This window comes from Sparus aurata, chromosome 19 (genome assembly GCF_900880675.1).
Source record: "Sparus aurata chromosome 19, fSpaAur1.1, whole genome shotgun sequence".
Lineage (NCBI taxonomy): Eukaryota > Metazoa > Chordata > Actinopteri > Spariformes > Sparidae > Sparus > Sparus aurata.
The window spans coordinates 9,294,126-9,311,920 of record NC_044205.1 but is presented as its reverse complement, the minus strand read 5'-3'; the positions used below and the strand labels follow the sequence as shown (position 1 = coordinate 9,311,920).

Sequence of the window (17,795 nt, the reverse complement as noted above, 5' to 3'; positions counted from 1 at the left end):
GCGGTCTTATGCTTTCCGACAGGTAATAACCCCGCAACACCACAAGAATAATCACCAGATATAAATTTCCATTCACCATTAAAGAGCTGGGAGACATCTGAAAAAGAGGGAATTATTTGCCTGAAACGCTTTGTTCTCATAAGCTCTGTCGGCAAGCCACTAAATACAGTCTTATCTCGGCAAAGAAAAATGGGGAAAGCAACCGATTTCCCCTGCCGCGGTATATTGCATTCTCCCCCATGATATTCAAATAACTCTGTTTTTCAATTTAGATAAAAGCAGCCAGTCTGCGCTCGTCACTGAGGTTAATAGTCAAAGTTGACAGATAAGCGGCTGCCTTCCTCTGCTCCCAGACTTTTATTTACATAAAATAAGAATGTGGCATCACCCAAAGAAAATGTGTCCCCACAAGATATCCTGCTGGGCAAAAATGCACTTCCCCCTTGTGCTACTTTGTGTTGCATCGTCTGAGGAAATAAAAGGGAAAAAGAAAAATCTGCTCTGTTGGGCAAAAAAATCCCTTCTTTTATGTGCCGGAATACGACTGGCAATTTCACTTGTCATAACCTTCCGCTGACAGGCCAGCTTAAATGTCCTTGATGATTAAAGAAGGAAAGTTTAATGGTAGAGTTTCCACTAAGTGACAAAGTGTTTCCTGTGGTTGTCTGTCTCCACAAATTATCTTTTAGTTTCCTGACACTTTCATCAATGCTTCCGCTGTCATCTGAGATTGCCAGCAAAGTCTTTTTTCCTTTCAGTTCTATTAAATTGCTGTGGATGGCCTTACCTTCTGATGTCTGGTGTTAGAAGCTTTTGTGTGTGTGTTTCTGCGGGATGTAGCTTGTTTTTTTCTGTCTTGCTTTATTTTGAAATCTCCACCTTTTGTTTGGCCTTGCTCCTAACTCAACATAATGGCCTTTATTAGAACACATGTGAAGGGATACGGCCGCAAACAAATGCACGCTCGTGTGCGCACACACACACAAAGTACACTTGGCAACTGCCCTCTGGGAGGCTTCTGGATTACAATGTTTAGTATGTTATCGGCAGCTTGGCATCATTAAGCAGTAGCGACATTAGCACTCCTGCTAATCTCAGTCATTTGAATAGCCAGATACAGCTCACAGCTGCCATTCGCTGCTGTTGCTCTTAAGTGGATGATAAGCAGGCAGCAGATTGAGTGATAAAAATGATACCCATCCAGAACCTGTTCCCAAATTTGTGGAGGTGGTGAAAGCAAAGGGAGGGGCTGCGTGAGGCGGTGAATTGCATAATTGAGCGGGTTTAAACCAGTGGTTTGGTCTCTATTGCTACCATACAGAGCCCCACGTTGAGATTCCATTTCAGTAATTTCCTCCGAGAAGGCAGCTGAAAAGAAATAGCTGATAGCTCCGCAGCTCGCGAGAAAAAACAAACCCCGCAGTTCCTTGAAATGTGAATCCAGCAGCTCCACCCGTTCCTTTAGTCTGTCTCGTCCCGTACGCCACAAATCCATCATGGTGTCCCCGCCCTCTTCTTTCTTCATGATGAGCGCTTTTCTCTCCTCCATCAAAGGCATAACTTAAAGGGACGACACGCGAGGCTGTAATAAGTTGTAATCTGAAGGACATCTACCTCACGCCTCCGAGCCGGAGATAGAACATAGACAGGAGCAATGCCGATTGCGAAGTGTGCCGCATTTGCAATTAAGATCCCTGTGAGGCTTTTTGCGATATTATTTAAATGTATAATTACTGACAGATTAATTACATTTTGCATATCATTCCTGATTAGATGTGATGGAAACTTTGAATTTAATCAACCCTACATCACCTAAGGAGTTTGGTTTCAATTTGAGGTCTGGGTTGAAATGAATTCAGACTTAAATTAAGCATGAAATTCATATGACTTTCTTTACAGCTTCCACTTTTTGGGGAGAAAAAGGATAAAAAAAAAAAAAAAAAAAAAGAAATGGTTCTCTTGTGAGCTGTGTAAAATGTACACATTTGAAATAACTTCAGGCTTTCAGCTAAGTGAAAATATGTTCAACAGAATACTATTCTCAAAGGGTGTACAATGTAAATATATTCTGCTCTAATGAGGCGGATGAATTCAGTGTGTTTTGTTCAAAGCTGTCGTACCTTGTGGGACACTGCTTTTCTTTTAATGGTTTATCTGATGTTTCCACAAGAAGGAAGTGAGGCTTTGTACTGCAACTTTGTGCGATCCGCAGGGAGTCAAGTGGAAGTTAAAGTTTTTTCTCTGCTTTTTTTCCGACTTCCATTTATTTTTTATTTTTTTGTTTGTGTGAATGTGCTAATCTCTTTCTCTCTCCACATCTATATTTAACGCACACTCATTGGCTCTCATGTCTTCTCCCCAGTGGATGAGGACACCGAAGGAAGTTCCAGATCAGGTCGGGAGTCGATGTCCACCAGCGGAGACCTCTTTGTGGGCCCCGGGCTGAACGGCAGCCTCTCCAAAGATGACAGGCGGAAAGATCGGGACAAGATCGGAGGGAGCGAAAAGAAACCTGAAAGGGATAAGGACAGGGAGAAAGACAAGGACAAGAACAAAGCGAAGAAAGGTGTGCTGAAGGGCCTTGGCGAGATGTTCAGGTAGGAATGAGACGGAGACTCAGCTCCAAATCCTAAACAACCTCCCCCCATGTTGCCTTAAGCACCAATCGCTATCTGCTTTATTTAATTCCACTCAACACGTTCACAACTGGATCATACAGAATATGAATGCATTCTGTGGATGTTGCCAGTGCTAATCAGGGACCCCTCTCCTTGAACCCTCTGAGTTGGAGGGAGGGGATGGAGCGGAGGGGAGGGGGGGTTATCGACCTCAAGGGCCTCTGGCACTTTTGAGCCAGATTATTTTTAATAAGGGCAACATGTTTTATTCATAATCCCGTGTGCGCGCTCCTCCTATCCAAACATGCTCCGCATTTGTTAACTAGCAGACAATGTTCAGGGCCAATACGGCTGCTAATGTGGGAGCTGTGATTTGGGTTTTGGGGTTGAAAGACCTTTGGAGGTGATAAAACTGTGTGCAGGTTGGAATTGTTGCCTGCGGCTGGTGTTCTCAGTCACTGTCTCGTCACGTGGTCCCAAGGTTTTAGATACAGACAACCTTGGGAGACAATGAGAGGTGGCATGATCCTGCTCCCAGCATCCTTCAGATATTCATATTCACAAGCAAAAGATTTAATATCGCTGATTTAATTCGGCAGTCATCTCACCTGCTGTACGTCTTCTACATTGTGATATCACCTCATTTTCCACAGGAAGTTGCAGGAGGCTGGCAAATTTGAACCAGACACCTTTGCTGGCACATTTTATGGGTGTTAGGTTTGTCTTCTAGCCTGAAAAATAATTCCACTGCCTTTGAGGACTAATAGGCAAAGTTTCCTTACCCTGAGTATAGTTACTCTAGACTGTACAATTGTGTGCATTGAGACAATCGTGTAAGAAATGTGCAAAGACACAGTGGGTGAAAATAAACACCCTGCAGGTATCCATTCAGTATCTCTGCTAAAGGAAAATTAGTGGGGGAGTCACATTAATTATTTCAATTCCATGCACATTTGAATATTGCATAAATTAACAGTGGAGGCGGTGCGGGCCGTTATCGTGCAGAAGTTGTTTTCATGTGGATTAGTTTAATGGGATTAGTTAGCGTATCGCGGTGCACGGCTCAGTAATGAACAATAAAGACGACAAGTGTGTTTCGAGGTCACAACGGAGGAATGCGGGGAGCTCGCTTATCTTCCATTATTTTCACTCTCGTGATTTGTTCTTTTTTTTTTTTTTTCTAATTCAACTGCCTTCGCGTCCTGTCGAGCAAACGCATAATGACTCGCACAGGCTCACGTTCTGTCGCACGCCGGGCGTGAGCACATATGTGGAGAGGCGCACATGTTGACAGGAGTGCACACAGGGAAGCGAGCTGGATTAGTAAATGAAAGTGGAAATTTGGGTTTGACACTCCGTGACATGCAATCAGCGCCGCTGGCAAACCTTTTTGAGCGGATGTGTGCTCAGCCCAAGAGGTGGCTGCTGGGTGATTTTAGCTGTGCATGCGAGCCCTCGGCGTGCCCTCCTCGGCCTCATCATCATTCTTCATTATCTTTGAGTGCCACCACCACTTAAGAGTTGGCACACAGTAGGCCTCCCTGACACCCCCCCACCCTCGACCTCCATGTATTTAACGCCAGGCCCTGTGCCTCCTGAATGCAAAGAGGCAGCCCCCTAAACCAGTCTGTCTCTCCGGCTCTCGAGCTTTGTCTTTACCTCATTCCGCTACTCCTACTCAGTGTTGATACCTCAAACAATTCACTACTTAATACGATGACAGCTCTCACGCCCACGCGTCTACGCTGTCCCCTCTCTGTTCCCTCCTAGTTCCCTCGCAATCCACCCAAAAGGCTTATAACGCTGGAAATGGCAAAGGAACTGAGGTGAAAATAAATGTCTCCCACTGGATACAATGACAAACAATTTTTCTTTGTGAAGAACACATCGCAGCGATATGAAATGCCTAGCGGTCAAAAAGGGAGAAGAGGGGGGGGAAAAGAGATCCGTTGTGTGTCTCACTCGTAGCGATTCTCGCAAAAGTTTTGACAGCGATTCCAGAACGGGGGAAGTTTTTACCGTGCGCGACAAAAGGTTAGGCTGACAGTAGCGCAACACTCTCAGGCTTACAGATCTGAGATGGAATTTACATGAGCAAATTTCGCGTGTGTCTCACCGTTGCATCAAAACATCAAAAAGGCATCCTGATTGGGTTAATCTTTTGTAATGCTTGTCTCCGTTGCTCTCATTAGCATAAAGTGGACAGGCAGGCGCTCACTTTTTCCCCGCATTTCTCACACACGTCTTACACTCACGTTCTCCCTCTGAGGAGATTTCAAGGAGTTTGCACTGCACCGCAATTTGAGCTCATTTGCATGCAGGCCTTTGGACGGCCTGATGAACGTGTAGTGCACATCTTGCTTAATGGACAGCCTGATTGGGAGTGCATTAACATCAGAGCCAGGGGAGAGGAGGATGGTCTAATACAGGCAGAGAGGGAGGATAGAGGGAGAGACTGTGAGATAAATACTGCGAGCGCGAGAACGACTGTAAGTGTGCGAGCGCGTGATGGAAAGAAAATTGACTGCCTAAAGCCCAAAGCAAAGAAGCTGCAGTGCAGAGCCGCGGCTGCCCTGCATCTCTGGTTTCATACTGTACTGCCTATAGGATGGCGGACTGCCTGGTATACAGTCCTGTACCATCCAGTAATGAATAGCCTATCTTCTTGTGAATGGATAGCAATGTGCATGCATGCGGAGGATAAAAAACCAGCCCCAGGCAACTTGACATTATTGTTATTTCAAGGATGTCTGTTGCATGCATCTATCACTGCGTCCGTGTCTGCATCCAGTGGGATACAGGGGAGGGGAGGGTGACGCATTATCCCTGAAACCATTATATGTGATTATTCATGTCATTTCAAGTAGATAACATGTGATCATTACTTTCTGATCCTATCGGGACTGTTTGGATGTCGGGAGCTTTGCCCAGGGCTCTGTTAGCATGCTAGCAGACAACGATGTCTCGGCCGGGCCTGCGAGGCCCCCTTCAACATGCCTAATGAGGTGTTGTTTATCTGCTCTGCAACTGACTGACCTCCTCACCATCCCCATCTCCATCCCGTAACGTGTTGTTGTGTGTGCACACATGCAAAAAAAAATAACTATCCTGAGAAATTCATTATAGGCTTGAGTGTTCAATGAATATGCATATTTCAGTGGCTTGTAGATTGGCATTTTTTAAGGTCTATGTGTGTGTGTGTGTTGTGTGTGTGTGTGTGTGTGTGTGTGTGTGTGTGTGTGTGCGCGCATAAATGTGCTTTTGACAAGAACGACAGAAATGCTACCTACTGAGTACAGTAGCATGAAGCAAGAGAAGGGTGGAAGAAAAATTGAAGGCAGGGTTGGGACGGGGGAGAATGGGGCCAGAGAGGTGGGGGGTGGGGGTTGGGGGCTGGATAGGGTGAGGGTGTAAGGAGAGAGGGAGCGTGTGCACTGGAGTGAACTGGGGCACCAAGGGAGAGTGAGAAAGGAGGATGAAAAGGAAAGGGAGATGGGGAATGAGAGAAGAAGGGAGCTTTTCACAGCGGCAGTCACGGCATCGTGCTGCTGTCTGCCTGGAGGGAGGATTGAGGATCTCTGGCAATTTTGTACTCTGTGTGTTGTTTGCGTGTGCGTGTGAGTGTGCGTGTGTGTGTGTGGTTTCAAGGCCTGTGTAAATTTGCATGTGCGTGCATGTGTAATGCATGTTTGCCTCTGTGTGTGTGTATAGATGAAAAGACTGTGTTAATGGGCTCTGGCACCACCATCACCCTTTCTCCCTGGTGCTTCCTCACCCTCATGCACACTTGCCCTCACCCCCACCCCCCCCACTTCCCACCCCTCGCAATCCCCCCCCCCCTCCCCACCACCAATCTGATAAGTGGCATGCCGAGCCATCCGTCGACACTGGAGCTCAGTGTGACAGCCGTGCACACCCCATTCCCCTCACCCTTCCATCCTCCATCACCCCAGGGACCTCATCGCCTTCCTTCTCCTCCCTTCAGATGCAGCCCCTCTCACGGCTACAGGGAGAGATGCACGAGAGACGCGTGTGGAGTGGGAAGGGAAGCAGTGAAAGTGGAGGGATGCTTCTATCCGTCAATCTTTATTATTCTTAGGCAGTGTGGAAGCACGCTGGGAATTCTGGTGTGTGTGAGGGGGGGATCGCACGAGTGTGTGTGTCTGCATGCATGCGTGACTATGCCTAGAATATGGATACCATGCCACGAAAGCATGATTGCCTTATGTGCAGCACCGGAGTAAGTAGTTAGCGTGTTCCCGCGCTGCTCCGTGCCTTCGTTTCATACGATTCTTTCTGCTCGTGTGGGTGTGAATGGCTGATGGCGGGTAAGCCGGCTTGATCATTAGCACACCAACACGATACACGCATTAACCTGGCTTTTAGACGCACACATGGCTGAGAGCGTGCCGGATGGATCGACGCACAAACTCGCTCTGTACAACGCACCTCTCGTCCCCTCTACCTTCCCCAGCATACACGCAAATGCTCGCATATGCTTGTAGTATTATGCCACAGTTGATTTGGAGACAGCAATTAGCCGCCTCCACATGTGGGCCCTGACATCTGCTCAATGTAATCTGAGAGAAAACGATAATTGTTCTTCTTTTTTTTGCTCTGCCTCACTCATCATAATATCTACGCTGAGGTAGTAAAGGCAAACACAGGGCACAGCGTCACGCCAGAACTTGCGCCAGAGAATGGCTGGCAGCTGGGATGACGTGAGGAATATGAGTAACGCAGGAAAAGATAATTACATGAAAGCACACCGTGGATGGCGGTGTCAGAATGAACATCTGCTCAGCAGGGTGGTCAGTGATTGTAGAAGTTCCCTTTTTCTTTTAGTCCCCAGGTAGGAAAGGATTCACTCCCTTGAAGTGTCCGTGAGAAACAAAATGACTCCCTGTCGGCTGACTGTGACATTGACCTCCCTGTGAAGCATGCTAAAGCAAAGTGAGCCACAGATTTATTCCGTCATCGATAAATATTTCAGGAGCAACTTAGCGCTGGACTTCGACTGCTTTTGGCAGCTTTGCCAAGTGCAAAGTCGTACCTCAATATCACCTTCAAATGCCTGCACAGCTAAAAAGAAATATGTCACCGAGGGCACCGCACTGAGAGGGTCAGCTATTTCGACTTCTTGGGAAATACATCTTTTCAGAAGAACTCCCCCCCCCCCCTTCGTTTTCAAAGCTGGTGCAAGATCCCAGGACTTTAAAGGGGTCAGTTTTGCAGGCTGAACTCCAAACTCCCCAACAAAAAAAAAAAAAAAGTCCTCTGAGTGTGACATCCCATTGCTCTCTTGCCAATCATGTACCAAAGATGCCCAGCAGGGGCCAAACAACAAACAACACAGCCCCCCACTGAGAAGATTAGTGCCACTGTGACAGAGTGCAGCGACGGGAGATGAAAACAGTAAAACAACAAACTCCTCTGTACGCCAGGTTAAGGCAAGCGTGGCTTTGTGTCTGCTGTCAAAAAATTGGATGTCACTGTAAATTTGTGGCAGGGTGAAGCAGTTAGACACAAGGAGAGGCTGAGGGATAGGATGAAGGGGGGGGGGGGGGAGGACGGCCCGAGACTTTCGCCTTCATGCAAGAGTGGGAGATGGTCATTTAAGCCGTGGGGATGCGGATGGGGGGGTGGTGGAGGGGGGCGGGTCTAGCTGTCCGGCAGCACTTCCTCTGCTTTTGGCCACTCGATGCAAATGTAATTGGGCAGCACTGGGCCTCCATCAGACAGCCCTGAAGTAATTAGGTTTAGAATGATCACGCAGTGCTCCGAGATAGACCTTGAAGCATGGGGAGAAGTGTGTGTGTGTGTGTGTGTGTGTGTGTGTAGAGGTGGTGTTGCGCGATGGAGTTAATTGAATCTGAAATCTTGTCGGCCTGAAATGAGATCCACCGATGTCTCTCACACTGGGTCTCAGGCAGAGGGCTGCAAACATGACTGAATTCATAAAGTGTTTTATTAAAGAGCTGAAATTAAGTGCAGCAGCACACCCCTCTATACTCTACCAGGCCTGTGACTGCTAACAATCCAACCCCAGCGGAATCACACCCAGACCTACCCATGGAAACCCAAGACGTCTTCTCTTCTCTTCTCTTCTCTTCTCTTCTCTTCTCTTCCCTTTATCTCCTTGAAACTGTTTCCCTGTCTCATTTTTCCTAAGCTGTCCTCCCTACTTTACCCCACCTCTCACCCCCCCCCCATCTCCCCTTTCATCAACCTTGATGTTCCAAACAGAAAACCGCCCGATGTTTCTTAACTTCCTCCCTCTCTGTTTGATATTTGTTTTTCACACTTTGAGACACTTTGATTCCACTTTGATGTTATTTCTTCGCTTTGGCCCAGATCGCTTTGATCAATCAGAGAAAGGCTGTTCCAATGTGAGTCGACTCTCGGAGGACGCGCCGATTCGAAAATAATGAGAAAACGTTAACAACGCGTTCAAGGATCTTAGAACGGCACAATGCCATTTTGTTTTTTCTAAATAGTACAAATGGATCGCTCATGCCACCCCTAATAAACCATATTCAATGTATGTTTTGGTCTAAGGATGGCAACAAAAATATATACATTAAATTAGACATGCAAAGCATGCTTGATATTACAGAGACAGAGGTGAGAAATGCACATGGGAGAAGCTATTTATTTCCCCCTATGTGCTATGCAAATGAAGCGAGCAGCCTGCTACAGTAGGACTCATTGCTAGTCTGCTCAGCCATCCACCAGGCTTAGCATGTAATGAAATAGAGGCCGCTGGCTGAAATGACCTTTCCCATCTAGTGAGTTCCCACCTGCTGATGTGTGCACACACCCTAACATGTGAATGAGAAGATAGGCCGTACGAGAGAAACAAGCATAGGACAGGGCGGGGAAGACAAAAAAGACAGGGAAATTGCTTTTGAATTACAAAAGGTAATATCAATCGATGTTGAATTACACTTCTGATTTCCATCAAAGGCAACCAATTAAAGCCAGGAATCGTATTCCTCTTGTTCTGTCAGCGTCTCGACATGTGTTTGGCATGTAAAGTGAAACTGTCTTTTTTTTCCGCCTCTGTCTCTCTCTCTCTCTCTCTCTCTCTCTCTCTCTCTCTCTCTCTCTGTCTCTCTCTCTCTCTCTGTCTCTCTCTCTCTCTCTCTCTCTCTCTCTCTCACCCGCTTCCCCTTTGATGTTTTTCTCTGTGTCTTTGGTGAGAGTGTCAGAGAAATGGAGATTTCGTTTCACAGCAAGATATGGATTTCATTCCTCTCCATGTTTGTCATGACTGAATCTTAATTGGGCTCTCACTGCCTTACCAAGACGTGCGAGCTGTCCCCCACCCCCCTTGTTTTGAGTTAAGGAGGGGGTGAATGTAAGTCTGAGGGAGAGAGGAAGTGCGTGTGATGACTGACTGAGGAGTCAGCAGGTAAAGCTCGATTCATGTGCCAGCTGCAGATGCATATCAGGTCTGCTTCAGCCCTTTATGAGTTAATTGTGTATCCACAATTGTATATACAGCCAGATATATGTGAATTACATCCATTTTAAACAGTTTCCCCTTCTAATGTACGTCTAATGCCAACTCTAAGGCGTGGAGGTTTGGGTGATAAGATTAAGAAAATAAGACTTTTATACCGGTATCCCAACACTTAGTACCTATAATGAATGCTTTCCTTTTTATTCACCATAAATAAATTCCTTTCTTTGCCATAACGAGGGATGAGTGAGTACGCCATTATCCGTATAAGTGCTTGTATGTTTAACCAACTTGAACTCACAAAGTTTTCTTAGACATTTTTTGCCACAAGGAGTCTGACTGAGCAACAATGAAATCACAAATAAAATGCAGTTTGATGATCTCATGAAATAGCTTTGGATCATACCTTAATCAGAATTTACTTCCATTAACCTTCCACTAACCTCGACCATACTATAGTTGTCATGCACTGATATTGTGCGAAAAAAGAATTGAAAAAAAAAAATCTTAGCATTGGACGTTGAAGACATTGTCACGAACAGTAGTCTGGAGCTCACTATTGACATCCTTGACTGGTGATAAGGTTGGTTTATAACTTAATCATAGTAAATATTGTTGATCTGTAGTCTTTATCTCGTATCAGTGGTGTTGTTATACTGCAATCCCATAAGACCAACTATATATTAGAAATATCAAAACGTCTTTTGTTTGTCTTGTCCATAGCTGAATGAGTGTAAATGATATTATTCAAACAATCCACCCCCTCTCTCTGCCATAAAACACGTTTCCTTTTGCTGTAAATCAGTAGGGCAGATCCCCCACACCCCGTAATGTGATATAGAAGTGGTAAGAGGCTGAAAATGATCTCATTCATGTAACTATCGCATTCATTTGTAGCATTTTTGCTAAGGGTTTTAAAAGACTTCTTGACTTGAAAAACTCTCCATGCACCAAACTTATGGTTCTGCAGTTTATAAAAGTATTTTACTTTGGAGAAGCAGAAGTTGGATCCAGCTGTAGAAGGTCAGCAGACAGAGGAGGAGTGTCCAGGGTTATTTATTCAGCCCTGCTTGTGATGTACAGTCACCACAGTCATAGAGCTTCCCTCTCTCTCATCCTCACTTTACTTACAATTACTGTCAACCCCCCCTTTCTTTCCATATATCCTCCTGTATCCCTCCTCCTTCCCAGCATGCCCTGGAGATTCATCGTGGCATTGACAGAAAGACCTCTCCCGTCTCCCTCTGAATGCTGGGAGGGATGTATATCACGGATCAGTGATTCCGCTGTCTCCTTTCTCCAACGGACTCAAATACAATGCTTGTGCTAGTGCGTGTCCAGGCCTGTATTTCAAAGTCTGACGTTTACGAGCCAGAAAACCTGCCTCACTTCTCCCCCTCGCCAGTCCTTTAGATGAGCATCTTGCAAAATCAGGCATTTGAGTGTGGCAATACACGTCTGTCTCCAGGCTCATCAGCATGTAAATTAGTTTGGAAATAATTGCGTGAAGCCAAGATAATCAAAACAGAGAAGACGGGAAAAGAGGCCTGGCGAACAAACTAAATTTATGGGGTGCTCTTGTATCATGACAATTATCATACACTATTTCCTCTCATCTAGTACACATCCAAAAGGGATTAAGTTGTGCTAGGTGAGAGCCACTGAATGAATACATCACCAAAGCACATCGGTGGTGTTTTGTAAAGCCACTCCAAAATTCAGGTTGCCTTTTTTTTTTTTTTCCACCCCGCTGTGGCGCTTCAGCATCCACACTCTTGCGGTTGCCATCATTAAAAGAGCTGAGCAGACTCGGGATGCTGTGTTTGCTGAATGCTGAGTTTTTGTGTTTGAGGCGTGCAGCAGCAGCAGCCTAGCTGAGGATACAGAGTGGCAGCGATCAAAAATGGCCCATTAGGAATGCAGTGTGCCATAGTGTATCTAGGTCACAGCCTGAGCCACCTACTGTAGCTCTTCACTGAGGAAGCCATCCCCACTCATCATCTTCTACATGTGTGAGCGCGTGGGCTAGGTTGGCTAGGCATTACCAAAACATGAGTGTTGTTGTGTGCATCTATGTGATTGTCTGCTTATGCATGGGTTGTGGCTGGCAATGGGATTGGGTATCTGATCGAGTATAAAGCGGGAGTAAAAAAGTGTGCGGGGCGTTTATTAGTTGTATAAAAAGTCAGCAGCAATACAACAATCAGAATACACACACACACACACACACACACACACAGCTTCACCCCAACACCTGAACTTCTGCTCTGAGTCGCTCAAGTGTTTCTATGTAAATTGTCCTTCAGAAACTCCCTCCTCGCTGCGCTCATACACTTTAACAAATGGATGTATGAATGCGCTCGGACTGTTTATTTGTGTTGTAATGAGAGGCTTTAATCAGGGGTGTCAGGGATTTGAAACGTTCCTCTGAGCGTGTGCAGAAACAGCCCTCCCCTCCACACACACACACACACACACACACACACACACACACACACACACTCACACAGACGCACGCACACAACTCGGTGATTTATGTGAAACATTAAAGGCAATCATGTTGGGCTGAGCCTCGTCCTTTGTATTGCACAGGCTGTTTGAAATATGGAAAAGCCAAGCTGTCCCTTGATATACAGGCACACACATACAGATAAAACACACACAAGCACAGACGCCTGCGCGCGCCTAAAATATTGCTTAAATACGAGTAATTGGCACACTGAGCAAAAAAGACGAATACTGTCTCTTTTTTTTTTCCTTATCTTGCAGGCACACGCAAACCCACGCATGCAAAAACTTTCAGTTGTCGATAGATATTCAGAACTCCACCCCCACCCCATACACATCCTCACTTATTCAGTTCAACAGCTGCTTTGATACTGATAGTTGTTAGTTTAAAAAAGCGAGAGAACATCTTCGGCCATTCACTGTGCCGCAGCGCTCTGTGTCTGCATTCAGTCTGCTCTCTGTGGCTACAAAGAACATTTCTCGAGAAGAGCAGATTAACTCTGTTGCTGGGATTTCGAAAATGTACCATGCCCTCCTCCACACACACGCACACAAACACACACACACACATATACATTCACATTAAATGGCCGAAACAAACATCTCAGAAGTACAACAAAATATCTGTAGGATTGAATACCACATGAAAACAGCCCTGCAGCTCTCTGTGACTGACCATTCTTCATGTGTTTATTTAGTTTAAACCCTTTTCCTTGTCTTACTCCTCCTCTTTGTTAGGGGTGGGATGAGAAGCTCTGACGAGGATATGTGTGTCTTTTGCCATCTATCTCTCCTAATGGCCAGACCAGTGGTCGAACGTTGATGGTGATCTGGCCGTTAGATGCACATACAGAGTTTGATAAGGGAAAATAACATGCTTGAAAGGACCAAAAAAACTGACTAGAATCATCATCTCTGAAAAAGAAGTGTGAAGAGAGGAACAAACAGATGGAGGAGTACCCGACTGACACAGAGTTGGAGATATAACAGGAAATATCGACTGACACGGCAAGAAACTGGATAAATGTAAGGCTGGAAACAGTTCTCCGATGGGATGGTATAGCATCAATTTCCATGCACATGTATTGCCAGCAAAATCGTCATTTCCATGCAATAACCCCTTTATGGTAAACAGGTGGGGGGACAGTGATATTGGCTGTGAAAAAGACTCTCATTTAAATACAATGATGGCATACAATTCATACACCTGTAAATTGTTTTTCTTTTTCATCATTTTTTCTCGTGGCATAAGACCGCGTAGAGCGTCGCCGCAGCTGAGTGTCCTCCTACGCGATGGTGTCTTCTGTCTGCTCAGCTGGGGGAACTTAGAGGCGTAGAAGTTCCTGGCAAGAATCATTTCTCCGTTCTGCCCGCGGTGCTGTCCCCCTACTGGCGCTCGGCCTGATGTCATGAATAAATGCATGTCATGCCTCCGCGGCGCAGGACACGCTGCTTTTTCTCACCCGGCGTGAACCGCTTCGACTCCCACCCTCCCTCGCTCCTGTACCCTCTACCCACTGTTTTCGCACCGTCGCTGAAAGAATTAGGCCCAGATTCCCCTCCAGAGCTGCAGCCAATCAACAGCAGCCCCCGTTAGCGCTTTTTTTTTCCTTCTGGAGAAAATCAATCGTGTCTATGTGTCCAATGAAGTGAAAGCGACGAGATGTCATATCTTGCTGTGACCTGGAAGGGGCAGAGTCTCCGTCGAAGGCAGGGGAAATGGGAAGCTGCGTTAAGGGGTCGTGTTAATTTTTGAATGCACATCCCACACCGCGACCCCCAAGATGGTGTGAACTCACAGAGGTGCTACCTTACCTCTCACACTCACTCGGGAATCTGAGGTTGCAGTCTTTCCCCCTTAAACTCCTTAAAAAGATGCCGTTCTGAGGAAGCATAAGATCTTAGATTCTGGTTTAAAAGGCTGAGCGGGGGAAAGCGCTGACTGACATTACAGGTTGCGGATAATGAGTTCCGCCGGGAGGTAGATAATCGGCTGGAGGATAGAGGAACGACTGGAGAACATCCTCCCATGCCTCTCCAGGGTCGGCGTCCTTGGAAACCAGCGGTGGCGACATTATGCTGAGGCCACTGAGTGAGAGCGGATGCCCCCCCCCCCCCTAATGTGTGTTAATGATAGTGTGCAAATCCCAGGAAAGGACAAAAAAACTCTCCCTTTGTCTTTCTCTGACTGCCTTATTGGATATTTTTTTTTATACAGGTAGGGAATGTTTACTTGCCACAACCATAACAACATTTAGTTGCCGAAGAGCACCGACAAATTGGGACAGCCTCGCCTCCCTAACAAGGCTCTATTAAAATTACATGCCACTGTCAGGATGTTGCCCTAGGTGCGGTGCAGTGTAGAAATCATGCACTGTTTCATATTGACATGCCCTTGCATTGGACAGGGAGAGGAGAGGAAGAAAAACTATTGCGTGTGTGCTGGTTTGTGTGTGTGTGTGTGTGTGGCAGTCTTAACTTTCTGCCGTGTGCTATTTGCCATCAATAAAATGATAATAACATCTCTTGATTTTTTTTCTCTGAGGAAAAAAAAAACAAACTGTATTTTTTTACGGTACTTTATAGATTATCACCGTGAAATGCAGTGGGTGGAGGCACGGTTATTTATTTTCTCCCTGACTGCGACAAATACAGTTTCGGGGGATGGGGGGCTCAGACACCACATCAGACGTCTGTGGGGGGACTTCGCCCCGGGAGATCTGGATTAACTTTCAGGTTGGCCGAGCAGAAACCATAATGATTCTCTCTGTCTGCCCTTGAAATTATCTTCTCATCACTTACTCAAATTGATAGATGCAGTCACTTTCCCTTTCTGGCTCACCTGTTCCATTTGCAGGTTTGAATGATGCCGAAAAGATTTAACACCTCATATGATGAGGGCTTCATGTGAGGGTAAACCAGGTAGTCCATCACGTCCCTGCGTTCACTTTCAAAACCCACACATTTTTTTTAGGAGAATAAATACGCAGCTCTCTTCCTTACTGTAAGTCGGCAACTTCCTGTGAGCAAAACCACAAATTCCCCACAGAAGATGTCAAAACAGATTAGCTTCTGTCAAATCTACTCCCCAGATTAAATGATTGTAACAATCAAACTGGCTTTGAGGCTTTGCATAATTTACTTTTTTTTTTACTCCCTCTTTGGAAATTCTGCCTTTGACTTTTTCCTCCTCTGTTGTGCTGCAGCCTTGAAGTATTATTACCCTGTAAATCGATGAGGATGATGTATGAGGCATCTACTGCTACTGGTATAAACCCTTCTGTTTTCTATGATATATGAGGATGTATCATATTGAATGGAGTACCTATTTACCGACTTCTATGAAAAGCAGCCACATACAGCATATGCCTAATGTGCAACAGCATTTGAAAACATTTTGTTTTATGAGATGCTGTCAGCAGATGTCAAATTCAGGACACTTTGATCAATGCTCCATTGCATCAGCGACCATCATAAAGTTATTAAAGCATACTGCGTGTGTGACTGACACATGTTAGATTACATACTCCTCAAATGAGGTTTGATGGTGAATCAGATTTGAGGGTGATCAAACAATTGACGGGGAGGGCAGGGCGGCTCAATCTTCGAAAGCAACCTAAGGGCGCAGACACACCACGCTGACATGAGAGAACCGGCGATGAGGTCCGCCTTGCGTCGCCTTTGTCTCAGCCAAAAAGCTGCACTTGAACGCATCGCAAAGAGTGTTGTAGTTTGTAGTCCCAAAATCAGGAAGTCAGTTCTCTCATCTCAAAGTCGACAAGTTTTTTTCATTGGTTTTCTATGACATGGAATCAACATTAAATAATTAAATATCCCAAAATTTGATTACAAAGCATTTACCTGTCTTTAAAACAGTGTTGGCTAAATGAGACCAGATGAAGTTGTCATTGATATTTAAACATCATCACGCCGAACATGGAGACCCATCTACTCTGCTACTACTACTTTATGGATTTACAGAAAACGTGTTTAGTAATTGTGTAGAAAAAGGCTTAGTGGTGGTGTCGTTCAAGTCAGCAACCGCTATGTGGTCTGTTTGGAGCCTAAAAAGCGATTTAATTTATGCTTCGAAAATCACAAAAGTGGCGTTCATCTGTGAAGAGAGTGGTGTTGAGAGGAAATAACTTCCCCTGTCCTTTTTTTCCATTTCTCTTCTTGTTGCCCAGTTGAACAGCCAATCAGATTGTGATTGTGAGCCAACGGTTTCTTTTGCCAAGCAGCCAAAAAGCTGCCAACAAGGGCCATCGGGTGCTGGCAGTGTGGGACATGCCACAAAAACCAGGGCCACAAATGACGTCGGCTCTGTGCTTTCAGGGCACTATAGGTCATAAATATTCTCTACGCCCGTGGAGTTGTGCGATTATCTCTCCTCAGCATTGTTCAGTTCTTTGTCTTTTGATTGAACCTGTGCATTTGTGTATTCATCACTATTATGTGCCACACAGAGATAGACGCTTAGGAACGGATCATTAAACAGAGCTTCGGTCTAGTGGACTGAAGCAGAAAAATAGGATCGGGGCTTTATGAGGAAGTAAATGGCATATCATTGTTTACCTGGCTTTAATGGAGAGTTGAGGCTCAGCTATTGCTCAAATGGTGACCTTGACAGTCATTTTAAATTGCTATTAAACAGAATAATCTTAATTCAAAGGACCGCTTTAATTTATTTCTTATTCTTTTTGTTTATTTTGTTGTTGTTGTTTTTTTTTTTTTTTGGGGGGGGGGGGGCAAAATCAATAAGCAGGAGGTCTGAGTAAAGATTATTCTGTTTGGGCCCTAAAGAGTTCACTTTCCCAAACTGCAGCAAGGTAAAGTGTTCATTTTCATTCTACCCGACTTTCAGGTGCCAATCAATATCTTATTATTAAGCCTCATCAACCTCAGTCTCAATACAACCTGTCCTGTTGCCAGCCCAGATTAATGCCAAGGTGCCAATACTGGCTCAAGAGTTTTATAGAGAAGGCTGAAGTTTTCTTCTTCCCTCCTGATGCCGATTAACTCCGAATCATTACCGCTTTTATTGAATCCACAGTGTTTCACAAACGAGACACTTATCTTTCAGAAACATGTGTCAAAGTCAAAATAGTTTGCAGTTTTTATAGGTACACTGGGACAACACATTTCTGTCCTGCTGGGAAAACATCATGCGCTGAAATATGACATTGGGGTTTGTGTGTCAGTGG

The 17,795-nt window shown here is 45.3% G+C and overlaps 1 protein-coding gene across 1 annotated transcript in view; it reads left to right on the top strand.

Annotated features, from left to right (window-relative positions):
* Positions 1-17,795, top strand: part of LOC115570419 (partitioning defective 3 homolog) — a 350,543-nt gene that overhangs the window by 241,276 nt on the left and 91,472 nt on the right. Inside the window, exon 20 of the mRNA XM_030399018.1 lies at positions 2,363-2,597. Coding sequence (XP_030254878.1) covers positions 2,363-2,597 — 235 coding nt within the window. The remainder of the gene's footprint in view (positions 1-2,362; positions 2,598-17,795) is intronic.